The sequence below is a fragment of the Crocodylus siamensis genome, chromosome 1 (assembly GCF_052110815.1).
Source record: "Crocodylus siamensis isolate JL-2025a chromosome 1, ASM5211081v1, whole genome shotgun sequence".
Taxonomy (NCBI): Eukaryota; Metazoa; Chordata; order Crocodylia; family Crocodylidae; genus Crocodylus; species Crocodylus siamensis.
This window is the reverse complement of record NC_143395.1, coordinates 381,493,215-381,521,002: the sequence shown is the minus strand read 5'-3', so window position 1 is coordinate 381,521,002 and position 27,788 is coordinate 381,493,215. Positions and strand designations below refer to the sequence as shown.

The 27,788-nt window shown below is 38.0% G+C and overlaps 1 protein-coding gene across 8 annotated transcripts in view; it reads left to right on the top strand.

Annotated features, from left to right (window-relative positions):
- WASF3 (WASP family member 3) overlaps positions 1-19,208 on the top strand; it is a 137,905-nt gene extending 118,697 nt beyond the window's left edge. For 7 of the 8 annotated variants that reach the window (XM_090028446.1, XM_090028472.1, XM_090028481.1 and 4 more), the window contains 5 exons: positions 1,395-1,512; positions 6,878-7,053; positions 11,534-11,797; positions 14,814-15,184; positions 16,192-19,208. In XM_090028446.1, the coding sequence (XP_089884572.1) occupies positions 1,395-1,512; positions 6,878-7,053; positions 11,534-11,797; positions 14,814-15,184; positions 16,192-16,349 (1,087 nt within the window). In that variant the 3' untranslated portion in view covers positions 16,350-19,208. Of the gene's footprint in view, positions 1-1,394; positions 1,513-6,877; positions 7,054-10,527; positions 10,695-11,533; positions 11,798-14,813; positions 15,185-16,191 lie in introns of all 8 variants that reach the window. The other variant, XM_090028496.1, reaches the window with a different exon arrangement.
- Positions 19,209-27,788: the final 8,580 nt, after the last annotated feature.

Here is a 27,788-nt window from a genome sequence, read left to right as displayed (position 1 = left end):
TCCATTAGATTTGCAGTAGTCTGTAATGTAGGATTCTCCTTTTAAAGCCATATGAACTTACAGCATTTTTAGTTCATCACTTAAATTTCTTTTGGGTATTAGATTGCTACAATATGAGAAGCTGTTGAATAAAACAAAGCTCATGGACTGATGTTACTTTGATATCAACATAAATGCTACAGCACTTTGAAGCTCTTTGAAAATGTAGTATTACAGGTGTGGACAGACAGACATGCAGAGTTGCTAGCTGGAACACTGTAAAGTCACTGTGAAGCATTCAGCAACATGCTTTCCAGCCAGGGAGTGTTAAAGGGTTGCTTGGCCCTGTGATGCTACTCTTCTACCAGGCTGTTTGTGTGATCCTGGTTCCACACTCACTGACAACTGTGAATCCCTGAGACTAGGATGTCAGCAAGCATGGAACCTGCACTAAGACCAGGATTATCCATGGTAGGCAGAGCTGCAGTCCAGCTGAGATTGGGCTGTTAGAGCTGGTTATGTGTGACCCCATTCCTGCACTTACTGCTACCCTGGTCCCAGTCGGGGGAAACAGGTAGGTTGGGGAGCAGGCAGGTTGTACATGCTGCTCTCTCTCCATCCAGCAAAGTGGTGTGGGATGCTGGAGAACCAAGAGACCCTGTACCACTGTGGTGCTCTGGACACATGTTGTACGTGGCACTCCAAAAGGTACTATGACAGAAGTTCCCATTTCATCCAAGAACATTTCTGTAGCATCTGCAACATTTGTGTAGAGCTGCAGGGGGTGTGAACATCTGGCTCTTCAGCTTTTGTAGCACTACACATGTAATGCCTGTCCATGACCTAGCACTGGTTATATGTGTGACTTGTAGTTTTTGACTATGCAGCATCTGTCAAGTTTTGGTAACTTATCAGAAAAAATGTCTATCTAAATGACACATGTCAGCATGATTGAAGATTTATTTTTACACATACCATATCACTACCTTGAAGTTAGAATTATAAATAATTTTAATTGCTGAACATTTAGCTAGTTTATCTGTGCAGAATATAAAATGTTGCTATTTGGTTGTTTATGGGTACTGAGCTGATAATGAGTTTTGGCCACCAAGCATATGTTTTGCATAATTATATGCTTATTTACATTTTGGTGTTCTGTATGACAGTATAACTGAGAAGGTTTTTTGGTTGTGGTATTTTCTTTTCTATTGTGTTAGGTATATGTACATTTCTTTTACAGAAATGATGTTACTCTAGAGTTCTTTCAGAACTGATGAATTAAAATTGTGCTGTATACTGTATTTGCCCAGCTACACTTTTATATTATGAAAAAGTCCTTAAGCTTAAATGACTGAATCCTGCAAGTCAAAAAAAAAAATTATGTTCTCTTAGTTTCTGTTTCATTTTGTCTGCAGAGATGATAAGAAAGATGGGTTGAAGTTCTATACTGATCCCTCCTATTTTTTTGATCTTTGGAAAGAGAAAATGTTACAAGATACTGAAGATAAACGAAAGGAAAAAAGAAGGCAAAAGGTAAATAGGCAGCATACCATAATGAATGACATCTGTAAATATACAGATAAATATATGGTTATATATATAGTTGTCCAGGCTGATCTAGCTAAACTATGCTTTATGTGCTTAGAAAAGATCTCCTCCTAATTAGAAATTACTATAATTGTAGGTTTGTCATTAGAATTCATAGCTCATACTTTTTACTTGAAGTTTCAAAATTGAATGTTTGAGAGCTATAGTTATCTTCCAGTAAGTTTGTCTTTGCAAATATCTTTTTAATACATAGAAGCAGCCTGTTTTACTTTATATAAAAAAGCTGTTCTGAAGATGGTGAATGTTTGAATTCTAATGTTTTATAATGTTCGTATTCTTCATAATTAAGGAGTTTTTATCCAGCAAATCCAATTCAGCAGCAGAATACAGACTTTAAGATAGTTACCCTGAAATATGTGTTACGCCCTTTTCAATCTTTAATTATACCTCTTTGATTTTATGATTATTTTTGGAGGACTTGGTAAGTAGTAGCAAGGCTATTTCATGGCTCAGCAGCTAGAGCAGATATACTTAGGAATGTCACTCCTTGCTGTCCCTCAAAGTCCTATAAAAAGATTAAACCTCTTCACAGAGGCATTTTGTAAATTCCTCCTGGTATGTTTAGGTAGTCCTTCAGAGACGTGCTTCATTTGTGCAGAAGATATTCATATTTTAAAGTGTTTTTAGCTTAGGATGAAAGGGTTAGTGGGTACCTATTTCTGTTGGATATCTATTTGCTGCTGATTGACTTTAGAACGCTCCCAGAGGGTCATCATCTGCTTCAGACACTCTTGAGAAAGTAGAGAAAGAGGTAAGAAAATAGTAACTGCCTGTCTTATCTAGCAGGGTGCATCCTCCTTCCCCCTGTACCCAGGAGAGCTCCTGTAAGGCTAACAGGTTCCAGAAGAAAAGGCTTCAGTCCAGGTTCATCAGATTGGTTGCCTAGAGAGAATGTATTAAGTGTTACATCACGCACATAGTGTCTTGCCTCTAGAAAAAGTGAAGGACCATCATGTGGTGATTTTGGTCCTCTGATTTTTATAAAGTGAAATTCACTCCTAATGACTAGAACTATGCAAAACCATTTTAGCAGCAACTGTTTTTTTCAAAAAATTAAGACCTGGGACAACTGAAATATTTAATAAATTAGTGTTAATTTTTCCTGAGTTGTTTTGATAGGAAAAGCTATAATTTATTCAGAACTTGTTTTAACTTTTGATTCATTCTTTAATTTTAATATAGTTCAGTATTAAAGATAATTAATACATTCTTTGAAAGCCCAGAAAAATCATGTATGTCAAACAAAACACTTCTGTAATTTTTTGTACTTCAAGTGAAACAAAAATTGGTTATTGATTCTGCTTATGACTCCAGTGAGTTTTAGCATCAAAAATCACATAGTACATTCACCAATACACATTGGAATATTAATTTTAAGTAGAACTTCTCCTTTGAAATAAGGAGCAAAGGTAGGCCAGTTTCCATTTCTGTTAGGTCTTCAAGGAATGCTTCCATCAGAAAGGGTTTGCATGCCAATCAAGAGAAAGAAACAAATGGTGGTGGTAGCTTCATTCACCTGAGGGCTGTTAGCCAAAGAACTGTCCCAGTAGTCATAGAAAACTTTTCCAGCATCAAGAGAACAGGTAGGTCTCTGTTACAACTATTTAGAATGACACAGCTATATTGGAAGTTATTGTTCAGATTCAGCAGAAGTGCCATGAGTGCTGACTGAATTTTTAGAAGGTCCAGTTAATCTGTTAGAGGAGACCACATTAAACAGCTATTTTAGTGAGTGTGGTTTGGAGAGGAGGATCTTACTGAGTGATAGAAAATTCTGAGAGAAATATAATTATTGCTGACTGCTTCAAAAATTGCTGTCTTTTCCATTTTTCAATTTTCATTCTACATGTTTTGAAAAGGGACAATTTAACATTTTCATGAAAATATAAGTAAGATTTATAGAAAGTTCGCACATTTTCATTGACTTTCATTTTTGGTTATTCTTTCTTTTGTTTTTTATATTATGCTACTGAAAAGGGGGGAGGAAAAGAAGTTGGAGTTTTGTATTTAAAATATTTCCTTTTTTTTGAAGAGAGACCCGCTTTTCTGAAAGAAATGTTTTATTTGAAAATATATTGACCATCTCTCAGGGAGGATCTTTTTAAAATAGGAATTCCTTTGAATACATATTTTGGGACAGATTTTTTAGATAATTTACCTAATTTATGAGTGTCCATAGCTTGCTTAATCTTTTAATTTTTAAGATTTTTCTTAAGAAATCAACAAAATACTGATTCTGACCTAAAGCATACTTGATTATGATAATTAAAATTAGGTTCAAAGAAATTCATTTGGATAATATCAATATTAATTCAGTCTAAAAACAAATTATCCATCCTCAGTGAATACTTGAGCAACTGAAGAATGTCTTAACTTTCTTGAAATAAACTTTCTCTCATATATAGGTTGAGAGAGAAATTGCTATTGTGCTAAAAACACATCTAAAAAGTTGCATTCTAGTAAGCAACCTAGCGTTTTGTGGTGTTTGAATAATTACAACTGCTATGTTAATAAGATTTATAAGACTTTTTAATATTCCTGAAATCTGTGTGATCAACAGAATACATTCAATTTGGAATCTGAATAGCAAAGGCAAGCGCAGATTATTTGGATTGATTTATATTTTTTATGGCTGATATTGCAGTCAGCAGGTATCGTGAATTTCATAAATTACTTCTGTTTTATAAAAGTACAATCTCTGAATGAAGTAGCTAAAGGAAAATAAGTGTATGATGTACATCAAATAGAGTGATATTTTAGGGCACCTATACACATGCAGCGGGGCTGCTCCAATGTGTTGTAATTACAGCGTGTCAGAGCTGACTCCAGTGTCACACGTATTGGCATCCTCGCTCTGCAAAAAGGCTGCAGTGGCACTTATAATTAAAGCTTGTTCGATGAGTTTTAGTTAAAGCAACCCTGCCGCCATTTTTCAGTGTTGGGACGCTGATGTGTGTGATGCTCCAGACACTTTAATTAGAAAGGATCTTGGAGCCTCTCTAAAGTGGTCCCTACCTGCCACCGTTCTCATAGCATGTGCATAAATGCCCTTAGAGTTTAATTTGGTATGGGTTTTAGTCTTAACTTCCATTGCAGTCAGTGAGGAATAAGGATGCTCATCATCTCACTAGAGGTTCAGAGACTGTGCAGGCAATTGCATGCATAGTCAACATACTGGAAGAGGAAGTTCTTGATATATTTAACTGCCCATCTTGACTGTGACCTTTATTCAGCATTTCCATATTCTACAGGATTAGAAAGCTCTCACAAAGATAGTTGGCTTTCCTATTAAAATTTAATAGACTTTTTCAAATGCTGTTATTTTTTTCTCTAAAAAAAATATAGCTCTCTTATTCTTCTTGCATTTAGGAACCTACAATAAAGTCTCCTATTCTGCACTGTTACACTTTGGACACAAAATAGGATATGTCACTGGATTGCAAGGGATTTCCATATTTATCAGGGTTTTTACTTTATTATTTTTAAACGTACAATCAGATTCTGCATCAAATAATGTTCGAGCATTAGAAGTGGTGACAGATGTGAAAAAACCCCAAAACGGCGTTTTACTGGAAGAGGAAGCACATTAGTTTGACCCTGCTCACCCAACATCTGTATATATTGGGCACTTCAGCAGAGCTTTTTGGCACTTTAATCTAATAGCTGATTCAATCAGCACCAAAAAGCCCCAGAGAAAAAAATTGACATTCGAAAGAGTAAGCAACCTAAGAGCAGTTATCAATGGTCTTTTAAACAAAAAATACTTTTTCCCCCTACTCTTCAACTTTTCTCCTCCTGAAAATAACTTAACTTACTTTCATAATTTTAAAGACTCTAACCCATTATTTTTTATTTAATGAGTTGTTTGATATAAGATTTCATATTATACTGTAGAATGGAAAAAACAATAGTTAATGTATAGTTCATTGCGTGAATTTCTTAAGTCCTTGAAAGTATTGCCAAGACCTGCTGAAGCTACTTCCTTTTTATTAACTCTTGCTCTTCAATGCTGATGCTTTGTATGAGTGCCATCTGCTAATCATTCTAATGCAAATATTATGTTGAAATTAATTTTCCCTCCTGGCTAAGGTTGCTAACATTTGTTATGTTTACTGAAATCATTTTTCCAATAGTGAAACAATATGCCCATTCCCATTCCTGTGACTACTGAGCATTCACTTGCCAATAAACTGAAGCATTTGCATTACTTATTCAAAATGAGTAGTTAGAGGTTGGTAGGAGGAGATACCTTGAGGCTGTGGAATATTAGTAAAAGCATTAAACCTCACTAGATCAACAGAAATGGGGAAAACGAAATATTGGACTAGTTGGATTTGAAGTTCTAAAGAAAAAATTCAAGTACATGAAACATGCCTGATAGCTTCATGATAAAATAAATCATTGAACTAAATATTACTGATACTTTGCAAAATATGCTTCATACAGCTAATTTCCTATATATAAGATACTGTGAAATATGATTGATAAATGAGTGGGAAGGACTGATTTTTTTTCTTCTTTTTTTCTTATCTGTCCCCTTCATATACAGATAAAGGATAAATAAGTTACCAAGATTTGGGTCTTGCTTTTGTATGTGAGACTAGCTGTAAGGAGCTCTAACTTTTTCCATACTTTTCAAAAGTGTAGGTACTTTATAGTCATGCAAAGTAATTGATAGGCATACAGTAAACAGGAATATACTTCATATATATATACACAAGATTGATTTATAGGTCTAACAAGTATGAGGTACATTTCAGAATTGTCTAGACAGATAATTACCATGCACTGTTGGGAGAAGTAAAAACAATGGTACTGTATCTTTTAAAATTAGTGACAATCTATGTATTTGGGGGGAAAATTTAAGTGAAGGTCATTGCACTAATGTTTAAATTTCTGAAAAACACAGCAACTCTTTTAATGAATAAGATCAGTACCTTCTATGGCAGGGGTGGGCAAAATGTGGCCCACCAGGCCATTCTATCTGGCCTGTGGGGCCCCTAAAAAATGCAGAAAATTAATATTCATCTGCCCCCGGCTGCCTGTTATGTGGCCCTCTGGCTTGCAGAAACTCAGTTAGCAGCCCTCCACCCGAAATAATTGCCTGCCCCTGTTCTATGAGGTCCCTGCTATAAAGCAATAGTCACTTGGATGGAAATTTTTTTGTAGACTTTGCTGCATCTGTAAATCTAGTCCTTATTTTCATGCATTCTAAGTGCATTTTAACATGCTCTTTTCCTTTCCTTTTTTCTTTCTTTTGCATGCTTTCTTTCTCTCCTTTGAACATTAGGAGCAAAAACGTATAGATGGCACAACCCGGGAGGTGAAAAAAGTTAGAAAAGCCAGGAACAGGCGCCAAGAGTGGAATATGATGGCATATGATAAAGAGCTTAGACCTGACAACAGGTTGTCTCAAAATGTGTACCATGGAGCATCTTCCGAGGGATCACTGTCCCCAGATACTAGGTCTGTTTACAACAAAGCCCTTTGTTATACCATAGTTGAACCATTCAGAGATGCTGAGTATCCTCAGGTTTATTACAGATTGAGTATGTAACAATTAATGCAGAAAAAGCACAAAATAAAGATTTCAAACAGCCTCTGAAAATATTTTAAAGCTAATCTCTTTTAAATTTCTATATTCATGCCTGGTTTTTTTATCAGAATTTGTTAATCCCAATATTCAGCTTTGTTGAAAATTTATGGTGCCTGCCACATTTTGCTTTTGAATTTTTAGTAGGTGTAATTGCAGAAAGATTTAGATCTGCATTCAGTTGATAGCATCACTTCTTCTTCCTTCATTTTGTTTGACATATTTATTGCTACCAACAGTTTCATGCTTACTTTTTTGTTCAAGATAACTTAATTATTTCAGAAACTAGTAATCTGTGAGAACTTGAAGTGCTTTTGTGTTCAAATTGTAAGTATTTTTAAATATTCAATGATAATACATGGTTTTACTTTTAATAAGGTATTGAAATTGAGTATTCAGTTGAGTATTAGATGTTCTTTGTCAGTATTCTGCTTGTATATGCACAAGCTGCCAAAACAGATGCATTGTGATTTTTCTTTTTAAAGCAAATTGGTGTAGAAAATGCTCTCCTCTGATGCACACATCAGGACTCATTTTCAGTGTTCTGCTCCTACTGTGTGTTAGAGACATCCTTTGAGCTCAGTGGGAGATCCATGCACACAGGGAGAATGAACATCTGAGCCTATTCAGCAAGTAGGTCCCACTAGAAATTTTTTCCCTTAATGTTTGTTCTGTTTGTTGTATTTAATTGCTGGTAGAAACAGATTCACTAAGTTAGTGGGATCTGGTAAAAAAACAGCTATTTCATAATTCAGCTTAGTATTTAAGCTGTTTATTCATTCTGGCCAGCAGAAAACATTGAGTAAGAATTGGTTGATATTTTTGGTTCACTACCAAGGGAATCTGCTTGGAACCTTATTTCTTTAAAGTTCGGGGGGGAGAGGGGTTGTGGGCTATAGCATTCTGACATTTTAATTTGAACCCCTTGAAAGTAGAATTACTGCTGTTTCACAAATGTCTTCAGAAATCTCCCCATCTATATTTTCACCATTTTATTTTAGTTTACCTCTGTTTCTAATGTAAATGTCTGATATATCCTGGTAATTACTCTGTATTTTTTCTCAGTGGAGCTCTCAAGTTAATGGTTTTAAGATGTTGATATAATAGGAGGATATTAGTGCCTTTGGCTCAGCTGCAAATGATTTTCCTCTCCAAGCTGCTTCCTTCACAAATTCCAAGTCCAAATGTAGTCCTAGTAACAACCATAAGATTAAATAGTCACATTCAAATTATTTGTTTCTCTGCCTTTTCACCTCAAGTATTGTCAAAACACATGTTCACGGTTCTCTGTGCACAGACGTTTGAAATGTCAAGAAAGCAAGCTCAGGGAAAGAATTGCAGTGTATACCTTTCTCAAGCATAAAGGCATTTAGGAGGGGTCTTGAATGGGTGGAGGAAAAAGGATTTATATGTACCATTCAGTTCATGGCAGAGTGGATAAAACGTGACTATTTAAAAATTTTTAAAATGATTTATTAAATTTAAACCAGACTTTTTATTTGTTTAATTTAACTTTTATAGTTAAATTTTCCTTTTTTTAAAAAAAAAAAAAAAGTAAACCAACTTAAAATGAGGTTTAAATTTAATACAGCATAGGCTAAGGTATATATTAATATAATCTATTAAAAATATTTAAGTAAAATATCTTGAGTCAATGAGCCTCTACCAAAACATCTGAAGTTAAGGGTTTATTTCCTTTCATATGACAATGAGGGCAAAAATATCTAACTGTTGAGGTTGAGTTTTAAAAATACATATTAGGGGCTTGACCCTGCAAGGGATGTAGGTTCTACACTACTGGGTATAAAGGATCAGCAAAGTCATTACAGGTGTTGGAACCCTAGCCCCTGACTCCAGCAGATACCATCATATGTACTCCTTGATCAGGATTATCCACTGAGCCCACCTGGATGGTATCAAACTCCTGTGTTATTCCTTCTACCTGAGCTCTATTTAGCTCAACTCTTAAATTATAAATATTTTATTATTCTGCACCCATAATGGAGGCTTATTCTCATGAAAAACCAACCATCTACTCAGTAACTACTAACCCCCTGCTCAAAAGAAAGAGGGTAAACATTTTCAAAACAGCCTAGGTAAAAAAATGACTGTCTCATTTTAAAGAAAATTAGGCAAATAGGAACTTAAGCTATAAAGACTTTCACCTAGGCATTTTAGAAATTTTTCCCCTGGGAACCTGAAAGAATTGCTTTAATTCACTAACCACAGTTCTTACTTCTGATTCTATAACAGTTAACACTAGTGTTTAACGGATCAGTAAGTTGTAGATGTGCATCATGTTCTGATTTAAAAAAAAAAAAGTTTCTCTATCCAAAATGTGTTTAATACATTTGAAGTGCTGGGTTTGTGTGTTTTAATTAAATTTAAGTTGCCATCTTAATACAAGTTGATACAAATATGAGCAAAAAGTGAACCATCTAGTGAATAAGAAATATATATTTCACCATTTATACTAAAATGTAGGATTTGTAACAATTCAAATGTTAGAATGTTATGTTTAGCTGTATATTATATACGTGTGAACATGTGCGTAGTATACGATATATATGTATGTGTATGCAGTTTTTGTACCGAAAATATCACCAGACCTACTGTAAAAACTGTATTTAGTTGTAAACTAACATGTTTTAATTGTTATATCAACCAATGAAAATACACCTTTCTTAAAACAAACACAATTTTCACTGGGAAACTTGATTAAAAAAATCGGTTATTTAAATGAGCCTTTTGGCTTGCTGATTTAAATATGTGATTTAAATTGATCTACTGTGGTTCTTGGCATGACAGTATTCTATGCTTCAGAATTTTAAAACCTTATATTATGCAGAATTAATTTTTGGCAGATATGATTTAAATCATATTTTAATCATTGTATCATGGAATTTCCATAAAATGTACTGTGAGTTAATTTTGTGGCAAAGATTAGGATGGGAAGGTGATTTAATAATTTGTATAAAATACTGTTTGAGTTTGATCTGTTATTTAGAGAATAATTGGAATAAGCTATTAAATTGTAGATGGTGTTTCTACATTTAACAAGCTCAAAAAAATTTGTCCTGTGGTAATGAGCGTCCTGGAGATGTTTATAAATACAATGCTTATCAATCAATATTGCCTAAAGTAAATATCTTCATGTTGCAATGTTGACATTAAAGGACAAAAAAAAATTCCTATTCCTGTTGTCTTGCTTTAGCTGAATGCTGAGGTTAGGCAATTAAAAATTATTGTTAGTGTGATGTCCCAGTCAAAGTTGCAAAGTGTAAAATTTAAGTTTCCAAACTGTGGCAGCTTATTTCAATGCATTTGTTATGCTTGTTGTGCTTTAGAGGGAGAAACACAAGTTGAATCCAAACAGAAACCAGCAAATTAATGTGAGAAAAGTAAGAACAAGAAAAGAAGAGTGGGAGAGAAGGAAAATGGGCATTGAGTTCATGAGTGACGCAAAGAAATTGGAGCAGGCAGGAAGCATGAAAGAAGACAAAATGCCCAAAGGGTTTGTCATTTTTTTTGCTCAAAGCCCTGGCTTTTTGTTGCTTACCTGGCTTCCAGTCTTAAAAAAGATAAGTGCATTAGTACTCTTTTTAACTAAATGCCAGACTGCACAGTTGCCTGTTACTAATACAGTACAGCTGCATGCAGTTGTGAAATTAAGACATCCTTTTGCTCCCTCTCTTGGGCTTTTATGACAAAACATCTTACACTTTGCATTTTTATGAACTCTCTGCTCGACTAATATTTGCATTTCTCAATTTCTCTCAGTCTTTCCAAGAAAACAAGAAAACTCTTTAATTGCTTTTTAAATTGGTTCTCTCTGCCTGATAATGTATAGTCTTCTATATAATTATGAGTGCTTACATCGTTGCTTTCTTTTTCTGCTTCCATTATTAATACTTAGCTGATTGGCCTGCAGTTATATAATTTGTAATTATCAAAAAATACTATAAATATGAGGAACAACTGAAAAAAATACTCTTACTAGCTCTGCTTCTTCAATTTGATTTGTTCTAAAGTATTTTGCTGCAGAGTTAATATGCCGATGTATTCAAAAGAAGATACAGACCCTACAGATTAGGATTTAGTTACTCTATAGTAGTTTATTAGATTAATTCATTTGGAAGTTACATAAATCTGAGCGTCTTTAGCTATTGCCATAATCATTGCTGCTTTTGTGGTTTCCATGAACTGACAGATGCTTGAAAATGAAAACAGGGAAAGCTGTTTTTATACTCTTATACTCTATATACTCCTTAGCATTAGTAATTAGATGTTCTGACAATATTCTGCTCCACTCATATAATTTGTTCTTCCCCATCCTATTGACTTTAATTGTAGGTCACATGCATCCGATGTTACAGATTATTCTTATCCTGCTACTCCAAATCATTCCCTCCATCAGCAGCCAGTAATGCCTTCATATGGAGCAGGAGATGGTCCACAGTATATGGGTGTATCCCAGGGCCATGAACATGAATACAGACCACCATCTACAACAGTGCGACATGCTACCTTAAACAGACCTCAGCAACCACCTCCACCTCCACCCCAGGCTTCAGATGGTTCACACAGCTCTGTACCTTTGGTACCAGCAGACTATGGGTAAAACTCCTGTTTTTTACTGTTGTGGGTTCTTCAAAAGACCAGTAGGATGTGCATTTTTCCTTTTCCTAATAACCTGTGCAGGGTATTTTACATGTTCAAAACGTGATGTAAATTGAGGTGGGTAACAATCTCTCATTCCGGTATAGAAGTATGAACCTTTGAATCGGTGTTATGAACTTGGGTGGTGAGATGCCAAAAATTGAAATACTGAATAATGTATTTAACATGGTTACATTAATAAGGCTGTAAAATACTAGAAGTTTCCAAAGCATTGCTAAAACATGGAATAACGTCAAGAATGTCAACTATTGTTGAGAGACAGTTCATTGAAAAATATTCAGGGCTGCAAGGAAAATGTATTGGAGCATGATGCATGCAAAATGGAAAATCCTTTTTATATATATATATATATATATATATATATATAATATGAGAGAGATTAAAATGATTCTTGAGGGACATAAGACTAGAAGTGTCATCTTTGCTTGTGGAGTCCAGTTCCCTGCTGCCACAGAAAACTATGTCAATAAATCTCATTTTGAAACATCAATCTCTATGTTATAACTAGTTAAGTTATTGGCTCGCTCCCATTTCTATGGAAAGGCTGTTCCAGAATCTCATTCCTCTGCTGCTTAGAATCCTTCTTCTAATTTCCATCCTAAATTTATTCTTGGCAAATCTGTTTTTACCACCAGTGTCCTTTAGCTTAAATAACTATTCTTCCTCCTGAGTATTTAGCCTAGGATTTATTTTTAGAGAGTAATTGTATCTCCTTTACTACATTAAGCAATCTAAGCATTTTTGTCTCCTCCTCTAAGAAAGGCTCGCCCTTCTTCTGATCATCTTAATAGATAGCTGCAATTCTGTCAGTTTATTCTTCTTGAACATGAGTGACCAGTTTTGTACGGTTTTCAGATTAGATATTACTAGTGCCTTGTACAGTAGCATTCATATGTCTCTACCCCTGCTCAAAATACGTCCCCGAAGCATCATCCTAGAATGGCACATCGAACCCAAGTCTGTCTTCTCAGCTAGGAGCAGAAGTTACACACAAACCAGTTTAAGTGATCAGAAACTGGTTTAAATCTGTAACAGAACAGAAGTTCAGTGCACTCAAACCTTTTTCAAAAAGGTTGAAAATGTTTTAAAATAAACCTGGTTGGATGTAGTGTCAGAGTTAACTGATTTTGGTCAAACCTGTTTATGAACAGACCAATTTGGGCACATGGGGGGAGCCCATGGAGGCTTCCCCCACTCCCAAGTCAGGAGCCAGGAATGTGGCCAGGGGAATTGCCCTGGGGTCCCAGCTGGGGCCCAGGGAAACCACCAGGCCCAGCAGTGGACCCCCAGCTGGGGTGTGCCTGGTGCAAGGGAAGGAGGGAAGACCACAGACCCCAGGTTGGGGGTCCAGTGCCAAGCCAGGGGGTTCTCCCACCCCCTCCTCAGCCATCTGGCTGGGCCCCAGTCAAGAGCCAGGGGCAATTCTCCCTGGCCACACCCCTGGCTCAGGTTGGGATGGGAAGGTGGGAGAAGCCTCCGCGAGCTTCCCTACCTCTGCCAGGCAGACCCTGGCTGAGGTCTGTTGCTAGACCGGGGGTGATTTCCCCGCTGCTTCTGGTGCGTCAGTGTGCCAGGGAACAGGCACTGTGCCGCTCCTCCTACCCCTCCCCTGTACATCCTAGAGAGAACAATCCCTTCCAGTCGTATTGGATTACATGTAAACTTTATTAATTTATCAATAAATTTGCTATAGCCCGAAGCAGGACTTCCAGTTTCACTTTTGCTGCGTCGACTAGCATGCCGGTTAATAGAGCATGCCAGTTAATGAAGTGCCAGATAACATGGCTTTTACTGTAGTTTAGAGAAAATTGAAAAGTTTGAATCAATTTAGCCTGGAGCTTTTTGACTGTCTGCACTTAGCTCTTGACTGTTTCCAGCTGGTATATTCCCAATTTACAGTAAAAAGTCTTGTTAGTCCTGAGGTGTCCTTTTAAACTCTTAAATCTCATCCCACTTCTATTCCAGTCCTCAAGATCTTTGTGAATATTTTTGATCCACATCTGTATTCAGCGTGCTTCACAATATTTCCATCAATGAGTTCACTACCACTTTTGATGCAAAGTGCAAATTAGTACATAAGATCTCCCTCCAAACTAGTCCTTGAGAATACCACTAAATAACTTCCTTCTAATGCTGATAGTTCTCGTTTCAGTACAGCCCGTTGTTTCCTCTTGAGCCAGTTTCTTGTGTACTTTCCAATTCTTAAGATAAATTGTTTTCTCCTAGTTAATATTTTCTATATGATGCCATAACTAATACTTACCAAAGATCTTACTCCATTTCACTTGTTTAAATAATCAGTTATCAAGGAAACAGATCTGATTTATTTGGCATGATCTACCTGTGATAGACCAGTATTATATTTTATATAATTGTCCATTTTTTTATTTCTGTATCTTTTATTAACACAAATTTTAAGGAAAGGAATAGTATTGGATACTGTGGAAGGCAGATTATCAGGTCTGGAGTTGTCCTGATTTGACAGATTTATTGAAAATCTTCACTACTGAACTTGTATCTTAGTAACCAATACATATACATGCTTACCTCACGGAGGTATTGGGGGCCTGAGATACTATAATACAGTATTTGTAAAGTACTTTTAGTACGAAAAGCAGCATATGACGGTTACTTTTAAATTTCAACAGTTTTAGTGGACCTGTGTTTGTAATATGCTCTCATCTTGGCTTTATGATTAAGTCAAAAGAAAGAGGAGGACCTGCCTATATTAGCCTTTCATACTAACTGTTTTTCAGGGACATAAGCAAAGTGGTTTAAGATTGCACTTGGACACCTAATAGGTGGACTAGGATCTAATCCTTCATGTTTAAACTTTTTTATTTAGAAAGCAACTCTTGTTAACACGTATTTCCATGCTTTAATATTTTTTTCTTTCTCTCTATCTCTGTCTGTCTTTGTCTGTCTGTCTACATATATATAATAATATATATAGGATGCTTCCAGCTCAGATAGTGGATTATTACAACCCTACAGGACCTCCCCCTCCTCCCCCTCCTCCTATGATTCCTTCAGCACAAACTGCTTTTGTTAGTCCTCTTCAGCTTCCTGTGCCACCATCTCATTCTGGACTTATGACTGGATCTACTTATGCTGCTACTCCTCCTCCTCCTCCTACTGGGCTAGTTGTTACAGCTCCGCCACCTCCTGGCCCTCCTCCTCCACCGCCAGGCCCTCCTGCTGCAGGTTCATCTCTCTCTTCCTCCCCAATGCATGCTCCTCCTGTTGCCGAGACAAAACGGCATGAAACCGCACAGGCACCAATCAGTGATGCTCGAAGTGATCTTCTTGCCGCCATTCGTATGGGTAAGTAAACATTGAGAGAGATTGAAAATTATTCCTTTTTGCATGGTGTGGCATCACCTAATGATTTGTTATCATGGCTTCTATTGCCAGCTACCCATAATTACATCTTATGTTTGGCTGAGGGAAATACTTTGTTACTACTAGTCCATCCTTGGTATTCTGACAGTTTCTGTTCCCTGGGTGTGCAACTTTGTTTTTTCTTAGTGTTGCCCCACACTCATTGCCTGCTATAGTGTGGAGACTATACACCAGTGGTTCTCAACTTTTTTAGGCTCCAGGCACCTCTCAGAAAATGCCAGTTCTTTAAATGTTCACTCATTTTTGATTACAGAAAAATAATAGAACAATTCTTCTGTTGCAGAATGCTCAGAAAAAACCACAGCAGGTCAGAATGTTTTTAACTCTTGAAAGAATTTTCAGGCGCTCCCTTGCAAGGTTCTCAAATCACTGCTACATGCCAGGTCCCATGCTCTAAGGCTTGAAAATGGTTAGAAATTATTATTTTTGTTTATATGACAACATGTCCTGTGATGCAATGGGTAAATATACGGGTTGCAAGAAACCCCTTACAAGAATTACAAAAGCCAAATGTAAGTTACAGGGTAGTAGATGTTGCTTCTTTATAAGTTAAACAAATATAATGTTTGTTATGCCTTATGTTCAGTAATGTTTGTGTTAAGAAACCACAACCCTTAATGTTTTCAGATACATTTTGAAACTGGTCTTTCTGAGAGCAAATGCCTTGCATTCATAAAAAGCTTTCATTTCAGCCATAACAGGCGGTCATAAGAAGGTTACAGGCACTAGTTCCTGGGCAATTGACTCCAATCTACTTGGTCTTTTTATTTGTCTCTTACTTGATAAAGAAATTTTCATACCTAAATGGTGTACCTTCTCTGTACTACCTAAATATAGCTGTTAAACCTGCTTCTGCATTTTAGGTAGTATATTTAAAATTACATTTTATATGCAGCAAACTGTTTCTGAATGTAACTGTTTGTCTACAGGAATTCAGTTGAAAAAGGTGCAAGAGCAACGTGAACAGGAAGCAAAGCGAGAACCTGTTGGAAACGATGTAGCAACTATCCTTTCAAGACGCATTGCTGTGGAGTACAGCGATTCTGATGATGATTCTGAATTTGATGAAAATGATTGGTCAGACTGAGATCTGTTCCACGTGCTATAGCAAAATTCATGACACTTGGCTGAAGTGGTCATGGTGTTAGTGGAATAGAAGTCTAGGTGTTGTTATGTATTACAACTAATGATCTAAGCACTAAAAATGAATTGGTATTATTTGGAATGCTGTAGCTTAGCAACTCTGGTAATAATAATAATGTGATTATGCTTATGCAGATCCAAAAATTTTCTTACTTTCAGTATTTACTGCATAATACTTAAGTGCCACTAAATGTAGCAGATCATGTGCTGCACACAAAGTAGGCTGCAGTTATTGCACTGTTACAAAACCAGCATTTTGTTTTGTTTTCTTGATAATGAAGGTATATGGCATATTTTTACTTTACATTTCTTATTCTATATAATTTTGCAGACCTATTTTGTACTTGTGAAGCTGTCTGGTTGTTAGTCATTGAAGTCCTTGGAGAAGGTTATTGACACATGACTAAAAGATGTCTTCAGGTCCTTAGATTTTACCTTTCTAACATTTTTCAGAAGTTATGACCATCTTGAAATACAAGAGACAGTAAATAAGGGCAATTATAACGAGTGCAGAGGCTGTTCCAACACGCTGGATTAATAGTCTGCTGGAGCGTGACAGTTGCTGAGCTCCAGCAGCTTCCTGCATCTCGTATATCAGCATCCCTGTGTTTAAAAATGGTGATGGGGACACTTAAACTAAAACTCGTCAAATAAGCTTTAGTTCAAGTGTACTCGCCACCATTTTTAAGTGCAGGGATGTTGATACACAAGACACAGGAGTGGTTTAATTAGAGTGGCTCTCAGAGGCGCTTTAATTAAATGCTGCTCCCCTCACCCTTGGAGGGGTATAAAAATATATAAGTGGTACATGTAAAAATGCCCTAAATGTTTCTCCTCAATGGTCTTTTAAGTCATTTCTTGACTTAATAGCTTGCACATGTATTTGGATTTGGAATTTTTAGCATTATATAATATTAATTTTCTTTATGCCTTATAGCTGTTTGAAAGTCTCAGTTAGAATATAAGTTTTGAAGAGTAAATTCTTAAGATTTGGTAATTATTTTGGGAGCAAGATGTTTACTAGGATTTTAGCTCTAGGTTGCTGGCAGCTGGGTTGATAATATGAGAAGGTGGAACCGTAAAGTCAGCACGGAAAAATTTGCCCCTTTGCTATTATTGCTAATCCTGTTTCAGGGCTGAATGGAACAGTTTTAGTCCAGTGCTAGCATTCAGATACATTTCACAAGTATTAAACTAAGTTTTTATTTCTATAGCTATAAATGTTTGTGGATAGGATTTACTTATATTGTATGTGAGGAGTCATGTAACATTGCTTTCACTTTCTTATAGCACGCTCATTGAAGGTCTTTGATTTTCTTGAATATATTTCTATCCCAGTATGTTCTGTTTTATATAACTGGCAATGAACATGGTTTAATTGTTTAGATACAATGCTGTATATATTTTCATTATTTTTTTCCCTAGGAAAAGGGACTGCTATCCACTCTGCTTTTGCTATCTCTGTTTCCTTTAAATATAATTCATAGCTTATTCAATACAGTATTGAAATTTTAATTTTTTTCTTCATATACTGTGACTCAGGCTGCTGCTTTGCCTAATACGGCTTTTTGGTGGGCCAGGGGGCTAGAAGAGGAAGAGGGTGGCGCTCTGTGTGTGTTTGTGTGTGTGTGTGTGTGTGTGTGTGTGCACGTATGCGTGTGGGAGTAGCAGGATGGAAGAGAGGGAAGAATTGTCTTTTTTTCTCCTTTCCAGGTTACTATTTTAATCTTTATAAAAGAAAAAAAAATCAGTGTAATTCTGTGTCTAATATTTGGTAAAGCTCCTTTGTTCTGCAAGACCCTTCTGTTCCTAAAAGGAAGAAAAGAATTTATAACCTAACCATTTATTTTTACCCAGTCTGAACTTCCACCCTTTTTCATCCCAGCCCATGCACAAGACTTATCTAAAAATGTTGTCCAAAGAGAATTTTGTTTTTCACAAAATTCACTTGAAAATTATTGGCTACTTTATTACTATTTAAGGACTTTCTGATTTTATGAGAATCTTGCATTATAGTAGTAGGGCAAAAATGCCTTCACAGTGTTTGTGTTTCACACATTATCCTTTCAGATGTGAGCATTGGGAGCATAATGGTGAGTCACCAGAGCTCCCATTAACCAATGAGAGCCAAAGATGCTCAACTTCCTATAGGATTAGGTATATATTTGTCTTTGCCTTAAAACACAGGGATAAATTCTTCTGTTGATTTTGTGCACTGAAGTCTATAGGTGTGCACATTGCAGGACAGTGGACCATACCTAGTACTTGTTCTTCATTAACATGCACAAGACATTGTTTTGGTCACCAAGATATAGTTATACAGTAGCTTGCAGAACACAATGATATTTTATGGGGTGAGCAAATAGATAAAAATGCAACTAATGCTGCAGTGTTATGTCACTGTATGGGTGGGAGAAATACTTTCCATAGTCTTTTTATATATATCAAGATAAAATAGCACATCACACAATTCTTTCCATTCTAAAGAAATTTGATATGATAGAAAATATATTTTATGAGCAGAGTCTGAGTGAACATCATGGAAACTTTGTAATTTGCATCAACTAATTTTAAAATGATAATCTGTGATCAGTTAAGGATAATTGGGATTTTTCAGCCACAGTAGCCAACCCGTTTTTCTAAACTTGGGAGTATTGTCATTTCCTTTCAGTATTTTATCAGTACAAATGTCAATTAAATTTAGTGATGTAAACTAACTTAATCTTAGGTCATTTTTATCTGTTTGTATAGCTTACTCTGGATTGTGCAAATGTAACAGATATGAATAAAACCTCACTTTTGAGCCTTGTTTTTCTTTCCTTAAACTACAGAGTATAAGTTTTGCTGTTAACTTATCATTGGCTTTTGGTAAGTTGGTTACTAGCATAAATGGTAATGTGATACCTCTGAACTACTCTTAGTGAAGCTCACACAGTACTTCACATTTTTTGCATAAAGAGAGAGATTCTTGATCATCATTTTTATAAAACTCTTCCTGATAAGTTGTCCCATACAAATAATTATATAAAATCAGGCTTTGTGTTTTCCTGTGGCCAAAAGAAAATATACCAAAGAATGCAGAAATGAAATTTATTTTAAGTTTCTTTAGAACATAAGAAAATATCTTTTGAATTAATTTTGCCTTAAGAAAGCTGTCCAAGACTTCTTTTTTCAGAAGGAGACATTAGGAAGATGCATGTACGTGTTATGCTTACACAATATTGTTACCATGTTAAGACACTGAGATGTATAGTTTTAACCAGCTGTTAAATGTGGGAGAAGAAGAGGGTGAACATGGTGTACTGCTCCACCCATGGCCCTGGAGACACCATTGTACTGGTGCACTGGCTTGAGTCTAACTGAAATGTGCTACCATTCTGTCCTCTGTGAAAACAGATTTTTGTGGGGACTGCAGCAGCCTTCAGAGGGGGCACTTTGGGGTTCTGTTTCTCCTACCCCTTTGGTTTAAACAGCAGTAAGCATAAGTGTTTGGCTGGTATATAAGAAGATACCACTTTCTTCAGTGGCATTTCTATTCCCCTGGTTAGTGTGGCAGTAAATACTTGGGCTTTGCCCAGAATAGAAGTGCGTGCCATATGTCCCACAACCCAAGCACCAATGGTGGCTGTTTAAGCCTCCTTATGAAAGAATGGTAGTTCAGCACATATCTCTTCCCAGCAAAAGAGGGTGGTAGTTTTGTCCTTCCTGCAGCTGCTGGCCTGGGGGAGCTACTTATACTGCAATTGGAACCAGTGCTGCTGATGTAATGAGGATCCATGCATAGGGTGGAAACAAAATGGCAGTGGCCATAAAGTGCCAGCTTGCAGCTGTTTGCTCAAACACTATGATTCAAGTGCTAACTTCAAATAAGGGATAATTTAATTTTCAGAATGTTCCTTCTACAAAGAACCTTCCTAGAATCATCTGCTGCTGCATACTAATGTGTATTCGAATTTTATGATGCCCTCATGAGGAAATATTTTCATTATTAAATTGCTTTAGGCAGTGACTTGGGGATGCTGGAATATTTGAAGAGATACACATCTGAGATGCTGTATATGTATGTTAAAGGTGATGCATTAGTGGATGAATTTGCTTAATAAAATCCCATTCCACATTTAAGGAATATTCCAAAACACTCCAAGCAGCAAGTAGTAATCCATGAAAGTGTATATTATTATTCAAAATATGTGACTCAGCTAACTGTGGTTGGATGGGGAATTACTGTAGTACTTTGGGGCTTAAACATTCAGCTGCTTAAAGTTCTGGGGCTTTTAAGAACTAGGTTAAAATAAACAAACACCTTTCCAACCGGGATTAAAATGTAGATCTTATCAAATAAGATAAATTTTAAAGATCAAAAGGGTCCGTAATCAAGTCTGACTTCCTGCATAACTTGTCTCAGGAATTTCAGTATGGGTCACAAATTTCTGCATCAAATGCATAACATTTGTTTCTTTTAGAAATATATACAGTCTTTAAGGACTTCAAGAGATGGAAAGCCAACCATGATGGTCTGAGTAAGCTGTTACAATGGTTAATTATCCTCACTGTGAAAAATTGGTGCCTTGTTTCTATCTACATTTAACTTTGTTCTTCAATCACTGGCTTATTGTATCTTTTTCTGCTAGATCAAAGACCAGTCTGTCTGAACATCTCTGAGCCATTTCAGAGGGCCAGCTGCACCAACATATAAGCCCTTTGAAACAGGCTAAAAGCAGCTGAAGCACTCCAAAATAGTACCTGTTCTTTTTGAACGAAGCACTGTTGTGAGCTGATTCAATTTTTGTTACATGTGCATGGAGATGGAGATGGAGAGCCTGCCAGCTTCCCAGATGCTAGGCCCCATTTTAGGTCCCAGGTGCTGCCAAGTCCTGCTGGGACACCCTCCCCTCCCTCCCGCCACCCCTTTGACAACCAGACCCTTGCTTACTCGCTGTGCCATCTGATCTGAACTTAAACTGGAGCTAGGCTTGAACTTCTGCCAACTCCCAGGGGAACCTGGGTTGGGCCCTCCAGCCCTAATTCTCTCTACCTCTTTGCTCAACTTTGAGAGAGAAAGGAGAAGTTTGGGGGATTTGGGGTTGAAAACTTGGGATCACTGTGGTGAGGAGCACCCTCCCCCATCACTTTTATTCTGCTTTACCTCTCCACTTGAGAGCTGCCTGCTCTCCCTTCTCCTTTCTGGGGGGGGTGGGGAAGGAAGAGTGGGGAGTGGAGCTGCAGGTCGGTGCAGCCTCCTCTACCATCTCCTGGCTGGTGCTAGAAACAGCTGCAGCATTTTGAAATGTCCTAGCCAGGAAACAGCACAGGGGCCATACGTACATTTCCCCAGCTGTAATTATGCCTTTTTAAAGCATTTCCATGTGCATTTCACTTGCACCTTTTTTGCAAGTTGCTTCTGTCCACAATTTTAAATGGATATAAAATGGCTTAAGTGTCTCTTGGCAACCTGTGCTTTGTTTAGAACTTAATTCATACTTGTAGCTGTTCTCTGAACTCTAATTTTTGAACAGAAAACTTTCCTTCACTCATGGTTTTAAAATTAATGTAAAACTTGGCTTTGCAGTCCTTTTGTCAACAGAGACTAAAATTATTACCTGCTTGAGCTTTCTTCTGTCAATATTTGGTTTTAAAAAATAATTCCTTTTCTGCCACTGGGCAAAACTGGTATTTTTTAAATGTCTTAATGTAAAACAAGAGAGTCTTGGAGAGCTGGAAGTCTGGAGGTTACTTGCCTAGGATGGGAAAACACAGGTTCAAATCCCTGCTCAGAATGTGAGCAGAGTGTTAGCTTTTAGGGTAGTGTCTGCTCTCTCTTGTTTTGACCAGAAATTCTGTCTGAGAAGTCTTCCTGAGGAAAGTTTAATTAAACTGATTGGTATAAGTTCAGATTTCAACAAATCAGCATTTTCCAGTGAGAACCTGTTTTCTCTAAATATTTCCTACCAGTCCCATTGCGTGCACAAAGGCAATGCTCCTAAGGAAGGGTTTTGTTATTAACAGTACTCAGAACCAGTTTTCCAGAGCAAAACCTCTTCATATACTACCAAAACGAGTATGAATAAAGTTGTTCGTCAAAGGTGGCAGAGATCCAAGAGCTAGGTTTAAAACTTTTATTGCGCAATTTGGTAATAGGGCCCTTGTTTTCATCACGCTGAAAAGAGCCCACATTATAAAACCAGCATTAAACATGCTTGCGACACAATTGTGATTAAATAAGGTTATTTATGTAGTGCGTAAAAGTCTTATAGTTCATTGGGAAAATTAATTTCTGCTAGGTTCCCCTGACAATTCCTGCCCTTCTGGGCATGCTGCTCCGGTTTTACTTATACTCAGTTAAGCTTTCCATGCCTGACTGAAACTGAATTCAAATAAGTTAGGATCAAGACACCTATTATAACCACAAAGTTAACTAATTAACTGAGCTTTTCTGGATATATTTTGTTTAAAAGTTGTTTTAATCAAACCAAGTTGATCCAACACCACAAACTTGCCTTTATCAGCTGTGGTTTGAAGTTAGGGCTGGTGGTTGGTATTGATGTGTATGTCAACATACCATATTGCTTTCTGCAGTTTTAGTGTTTGCTTTTCATTTTTGAATATTTGAGGTTCTAATCTCAAGTGATTATGTTGACATGGCTTTCAGTTTTAATGTGCAGCAAATCAATCCAGTAGCTCGAATGAGAGGATAGAATCTGACAAACTTAAAATAAAAAGTTCAAAGAACAAACTCGAAAACAGAAATACATTTGTAGCTGAATTATGGAAGGATGGAACTGTAAAGGGAAAAAAAAACTTTAAAAAGAGCAAGGACTGAGACTTAACTTTTGAAGTTTCTCCCAACTATTGACTTTGCAGAAAACCTCAGTGCAATAGCAGAAATGTGCTGGTTGGGTATATGTGGGGTCCTAATTGTATTTCATTTTCTTAGATGATAAAGGTGTCCAGTTCTTGTGCTTTGTGTTCCATTAGTTGGAAATGTATGATGTCTTTACCAGTTATTTTAAGATCTTTGCTTCAGTGTAATTATCATCTCATTTTATTCTTTTGACTGAAAGGATCTTGCAGAAGCAGCACTGTAGCCTTTTGTAGTTTTGCCTCAGCTAGGTGTTCTGCTGCTTCTATACCCATCTCAGCCTGCATATATCCGTTTTAGCAGAGTTGCTCCTGCTCCTGACCATCCTCTGAGAGAAAAGTTTTACAACACAGAAGACCTTCCCAGGAAAGTGAACTCAGTCTTAAGCAGAGGTCTAGGCAGACGTCTGTTGGGAGACAGTGCTATGAATAATACCTATTTCTTAAGTAATGCTTTTCACCAGCAGATATCACAGTATTTCAGAAAAGAAATCAATATCATGGGGAAATTAAGGCCCAGTGTCATCAAATGACTTGCCGAAAGCCAGACTGATTTGTCAGGGTTTGAATTGGAAATTCTGAGCCTCAGTCCAAGGTCTGTCTACTAAGTCGGTCTGCTTCCTTCATCTTTGACCTCTTGGTTTCCCAGTTGCTAAGGGCAGATCAGTGCACAAAGGTTGCATGATGTGATTTTATGAAAAAGACAGATACCATAATGGAAGCTATTTCATGGAATCAGTTCTGTTTCCTGTAGGGAAAATAAAATGGCTTCTGGGAGCAAAAATGAAGATAAAGCATCTACAGAGAGAGACACAAGAGAAAATACCACGTAAAAGGAAGTAGCAGCACTGCCAGCAAATCTTCTGGTTCTAGGCCTATTTAATCCAGCTTGTTTGCATTTTGAATAATTTATAAATACCATTAAATGAGTATCAAAGACAATTTATGGGACTGCTATTGGCAGTGTCAGGCATGTGCATAATGAGGTACTGGACAAAGGACATTTCCTATAGTGTCAGAAAGGATTATGGGTATGAATGGACACATCTCATTAAAGCAAATTACTAATCAGTCTTGGAGTCATTAAGGGACATTCAGGATGAAATCAGAACCACAAGTGTAGCTGTTTTCCTTTGTAGCTGTTTCAAATAATGTTCTGTCTAGCTCTTGAAAACTTTGCTTGATTCACCTTTTTATAACTCCTATTTGGTAAGTACATTCTCATACAGTTTAATTTTATTTTCTTAAATGAAATGCATGTAATGCTTAATAGGAAAGCTGAGGAGCATGAGGAAGCCTGGGAGCCTGCTGAAATGGTCTGTGTGACTTGCACCACCACATCCTAGTATAGAAGCTGCTGTTCTCATGATGTATGCGGACATCCCAGATTGCATTTGTGTTCCCAGCCAAGCTGCAGCAAATAACAAATGTCTGCAAAGACATGACACCAGTATTTGTTCAGGAATATTACAAGGAATGTCTGTAATGCATGAGAGGTGGTGGCGGTGGTTATATAATAGCATTAAAAGCTCTGACTATGGTATAGTTACAGAGGTACCTCATATCATTAAAACAGCATTGTCTGCGGGACAGAACTATGGGCCAAATCTAAAACACTCTTGGGCTTTTAAATTGTAGCTTAATTGGAATTTAAATGCCTAAGACCAAGACTTCTATCCTCAAGAACCCTGCCTTTCTGCCTCCAACTTTAGACTGCATAGGCATACAACATACACATTTTCACCAGTCCCCTAGGCACCAGGAGGTCTGCTACTGCACATGCTCAGAGGTGTTGCCATCTTGGCTGAGCTCAGCTGAATGCCCTCTCACATCTAACACATTAGGGATTTGAGGCACAATCCAATAGACATACCCAGAGAGCACCTACTGTGCATCAGAGGCATTGAATTCAGCACAAAGTATGCACAGCAACCACAGCCAATGTTAGTTAAGCATGCAGCCCAGTGAGGAGCTGATGGTATCTACTTTAAATAGTTTTATGTTTCACCCAGGAAATGGGAGATATGGGTTCTAGGACTTCCTTGGTCTGAGGATATTTAAACCCACAACTCTCACCCTGCAAGAAAGTACTCTTAACCACCTGGTTACAGACTAGGTTGGAGGGCTTCCCCTCCTGCCATCCTTAACCTGTTGGTACTGGACCACCAGGAGCTAGAAATGCAAGATTGGTGGAATTAGAGAAAAAAAGCAGGCGAGAGGGAACCTGCCTCCATAGATTAGTGGTGAGGATGCTCCTCTGGAAGGGAGAAGCCTGGGTTCAAGTCTACCCAGTGGACGATAGGCAGCTCAGGGTTGCCGACTGTCAGTATATTTACTGGATGCCAGTAAAAAAAAAAAAAAAAAATTAGGTTAAAAATGGCTGTCAGTAAAGTCTGTGAACTTTAGCCACCAGTAAGCAGTCACAGATTGATTGAAGGTGTGATACAGCATAGCAGCACCACCTGGTCTCTTGAGCAGGAGTGCAGCACCCTGCAGGGAGCAGTCTCAGCCATGTGCTGCTGCTGTGGCGGCTGCTGCTGCACCCCAGGTTGCCTGAAATACTGCTGGGTAGGGGTGTGCAAAGTGGGCAGTATTTGATTTGGATTTGGCCTGATTTTGGGGGACAGTGATTCAATTCAGCTGCATCTGCATCTGAAGATTTGATTCTGATTCGGAGAATCAGCGATTTGGCCATAGACACCGCTTGATTTGTTTTTTCTACGTGCCTCGAGTTACCAGGCATGGCTTGTAAATACTGAGCTGGTGGGGTAGATGGAGCGTCCCACAGGAGCATGGGGGGTTCGCCACCAAGCGCATAGAGGACCCCCCTGTGTAGCCTCTTGGCTTGGCAATCAGCCATGGGGGGGGCCAGGTGACCCCCCAGACCCAGGAGGCACTGTGGGGGGGTCTCCCATACTCTCCATAGTGGACCAAAAGTACTTCTGGTCCACTTCCAGGTTTGCCGCTGTGTGTGCCTGGGACCTCCCTGTGGTCCCATGAGACTTCTTCCACCCCACCATCTCAGTGTTCACAAGTTGCACCGGAATTGTCAAATCTCTCTGAATCGAATTGGAGGCTTCCAATTCGATTCGGGAAGATTAATGGATCTCCTGATTCAATTCGGATTTGGAGATTCAGCCACCGAATTGGGGCGAATCTCCTCCAAATCAAATCAGCGACTGAAGCTTCACCCAGCCCTACCCGGGTCACAAGCAGGCTAGTTCAGGGTTCTGTTTTAGGAAGGAGAGAGCGGGGCTGACAGGGATAAGGCTGGGAAGGTTGGTCTGGGGGGCAGCATGGTGCAGTGTGCAGTCAGGGACATCAGTGTGGGGGCAAGTAGGTGGGCACTGATGTGGGGAGGAACAGCATAGTGTAAAACCATCACTGCAGCCAAGCAGTGTTACAAACCCAAGAAATATTTTTTTTACTGCAAACATTTGATGCATGTTTTTACTGTTATGTTTTTGATGTAATGTATATGAAACTCTCTTGTCAGACCCTGCCCAGCAAATAGGCCCCAGATAGAAGGTCTGGGTTCAAATTTAGGGGTTTAACATCAACCATAGTAAATAAGTTTGGCTGTCAATAAAAAACTTGCAGATGTTTAGGAAAAAAAACAGAATTCTTGGGTTGGCAACCCTGCTACTAGCACATTGCCAGAGACAGTTACCTGTACAACAGGGATGTCAAACATGGCTTGCAGGCCTGATTCTACCCACAGAATCTCTTGATCTGGCCTATCAGGCTATCAGAGGACACTGGTAGTTGTAGTGTTTGGCCCCAGTGGGCATGGCCATCATCAGCAAACTTGGCTTGCTGTTACCATACCCTAGGCTGGTTGCACTCCTGCCGCCCCTGCCCCTGCTGGACATCTGTACCACTGCCACTCCCCTGACAGACTACACTGGCCCTGATGGACCTTAAAACACCCTTGCCACTATTGGACCCCATTCTGCTGCCTCAGGCTGCTACAGCAGCTGTGGTGTCATGGTTGCATTCTGCCCACAAGGAACCAAGCAGTCTGGTTCAGGGTTGGTGCCCCAGTTGAGATTGACACTCCTGTTAAATAGGAAGAGACGATTTATGTATCTAAATCTAGGCAAGGATTTCAGGCTGTGAATCCTAATTTCACATAGGTCCCAATCTGCTACCTGAGTCTGGAAAAGAAGTGGGGTTTAAGGCATGCAGATCTCTTGTGCAGTCCTTCTCATTATTGAGGTTTTCTCCTGCTTCTTGTGCAGAACATTGTGAATCTCAGTCTCAAGACACTGAAGTTTTCCCATTTAGGGGGTATGGAACTTGGCCATCTCCCCAGAAAATTGCTCTAACCAGCAAGCAATTTGCTAGTCTGAGTGGGAGGGCCCTCCACTCATCCTTTTAAAACTGAGTCATTCTGTTGAAGGGAGTATGAAATTCATGAGGTGAGGAAGAGGGAACACAAGAGAGAATGTTGTTGTAGTTCAGGATGTCAAAGATGTAGATCTTCCATGGGACTCCCAGCGAGGCTTGTTTCTAAATTCCCAGG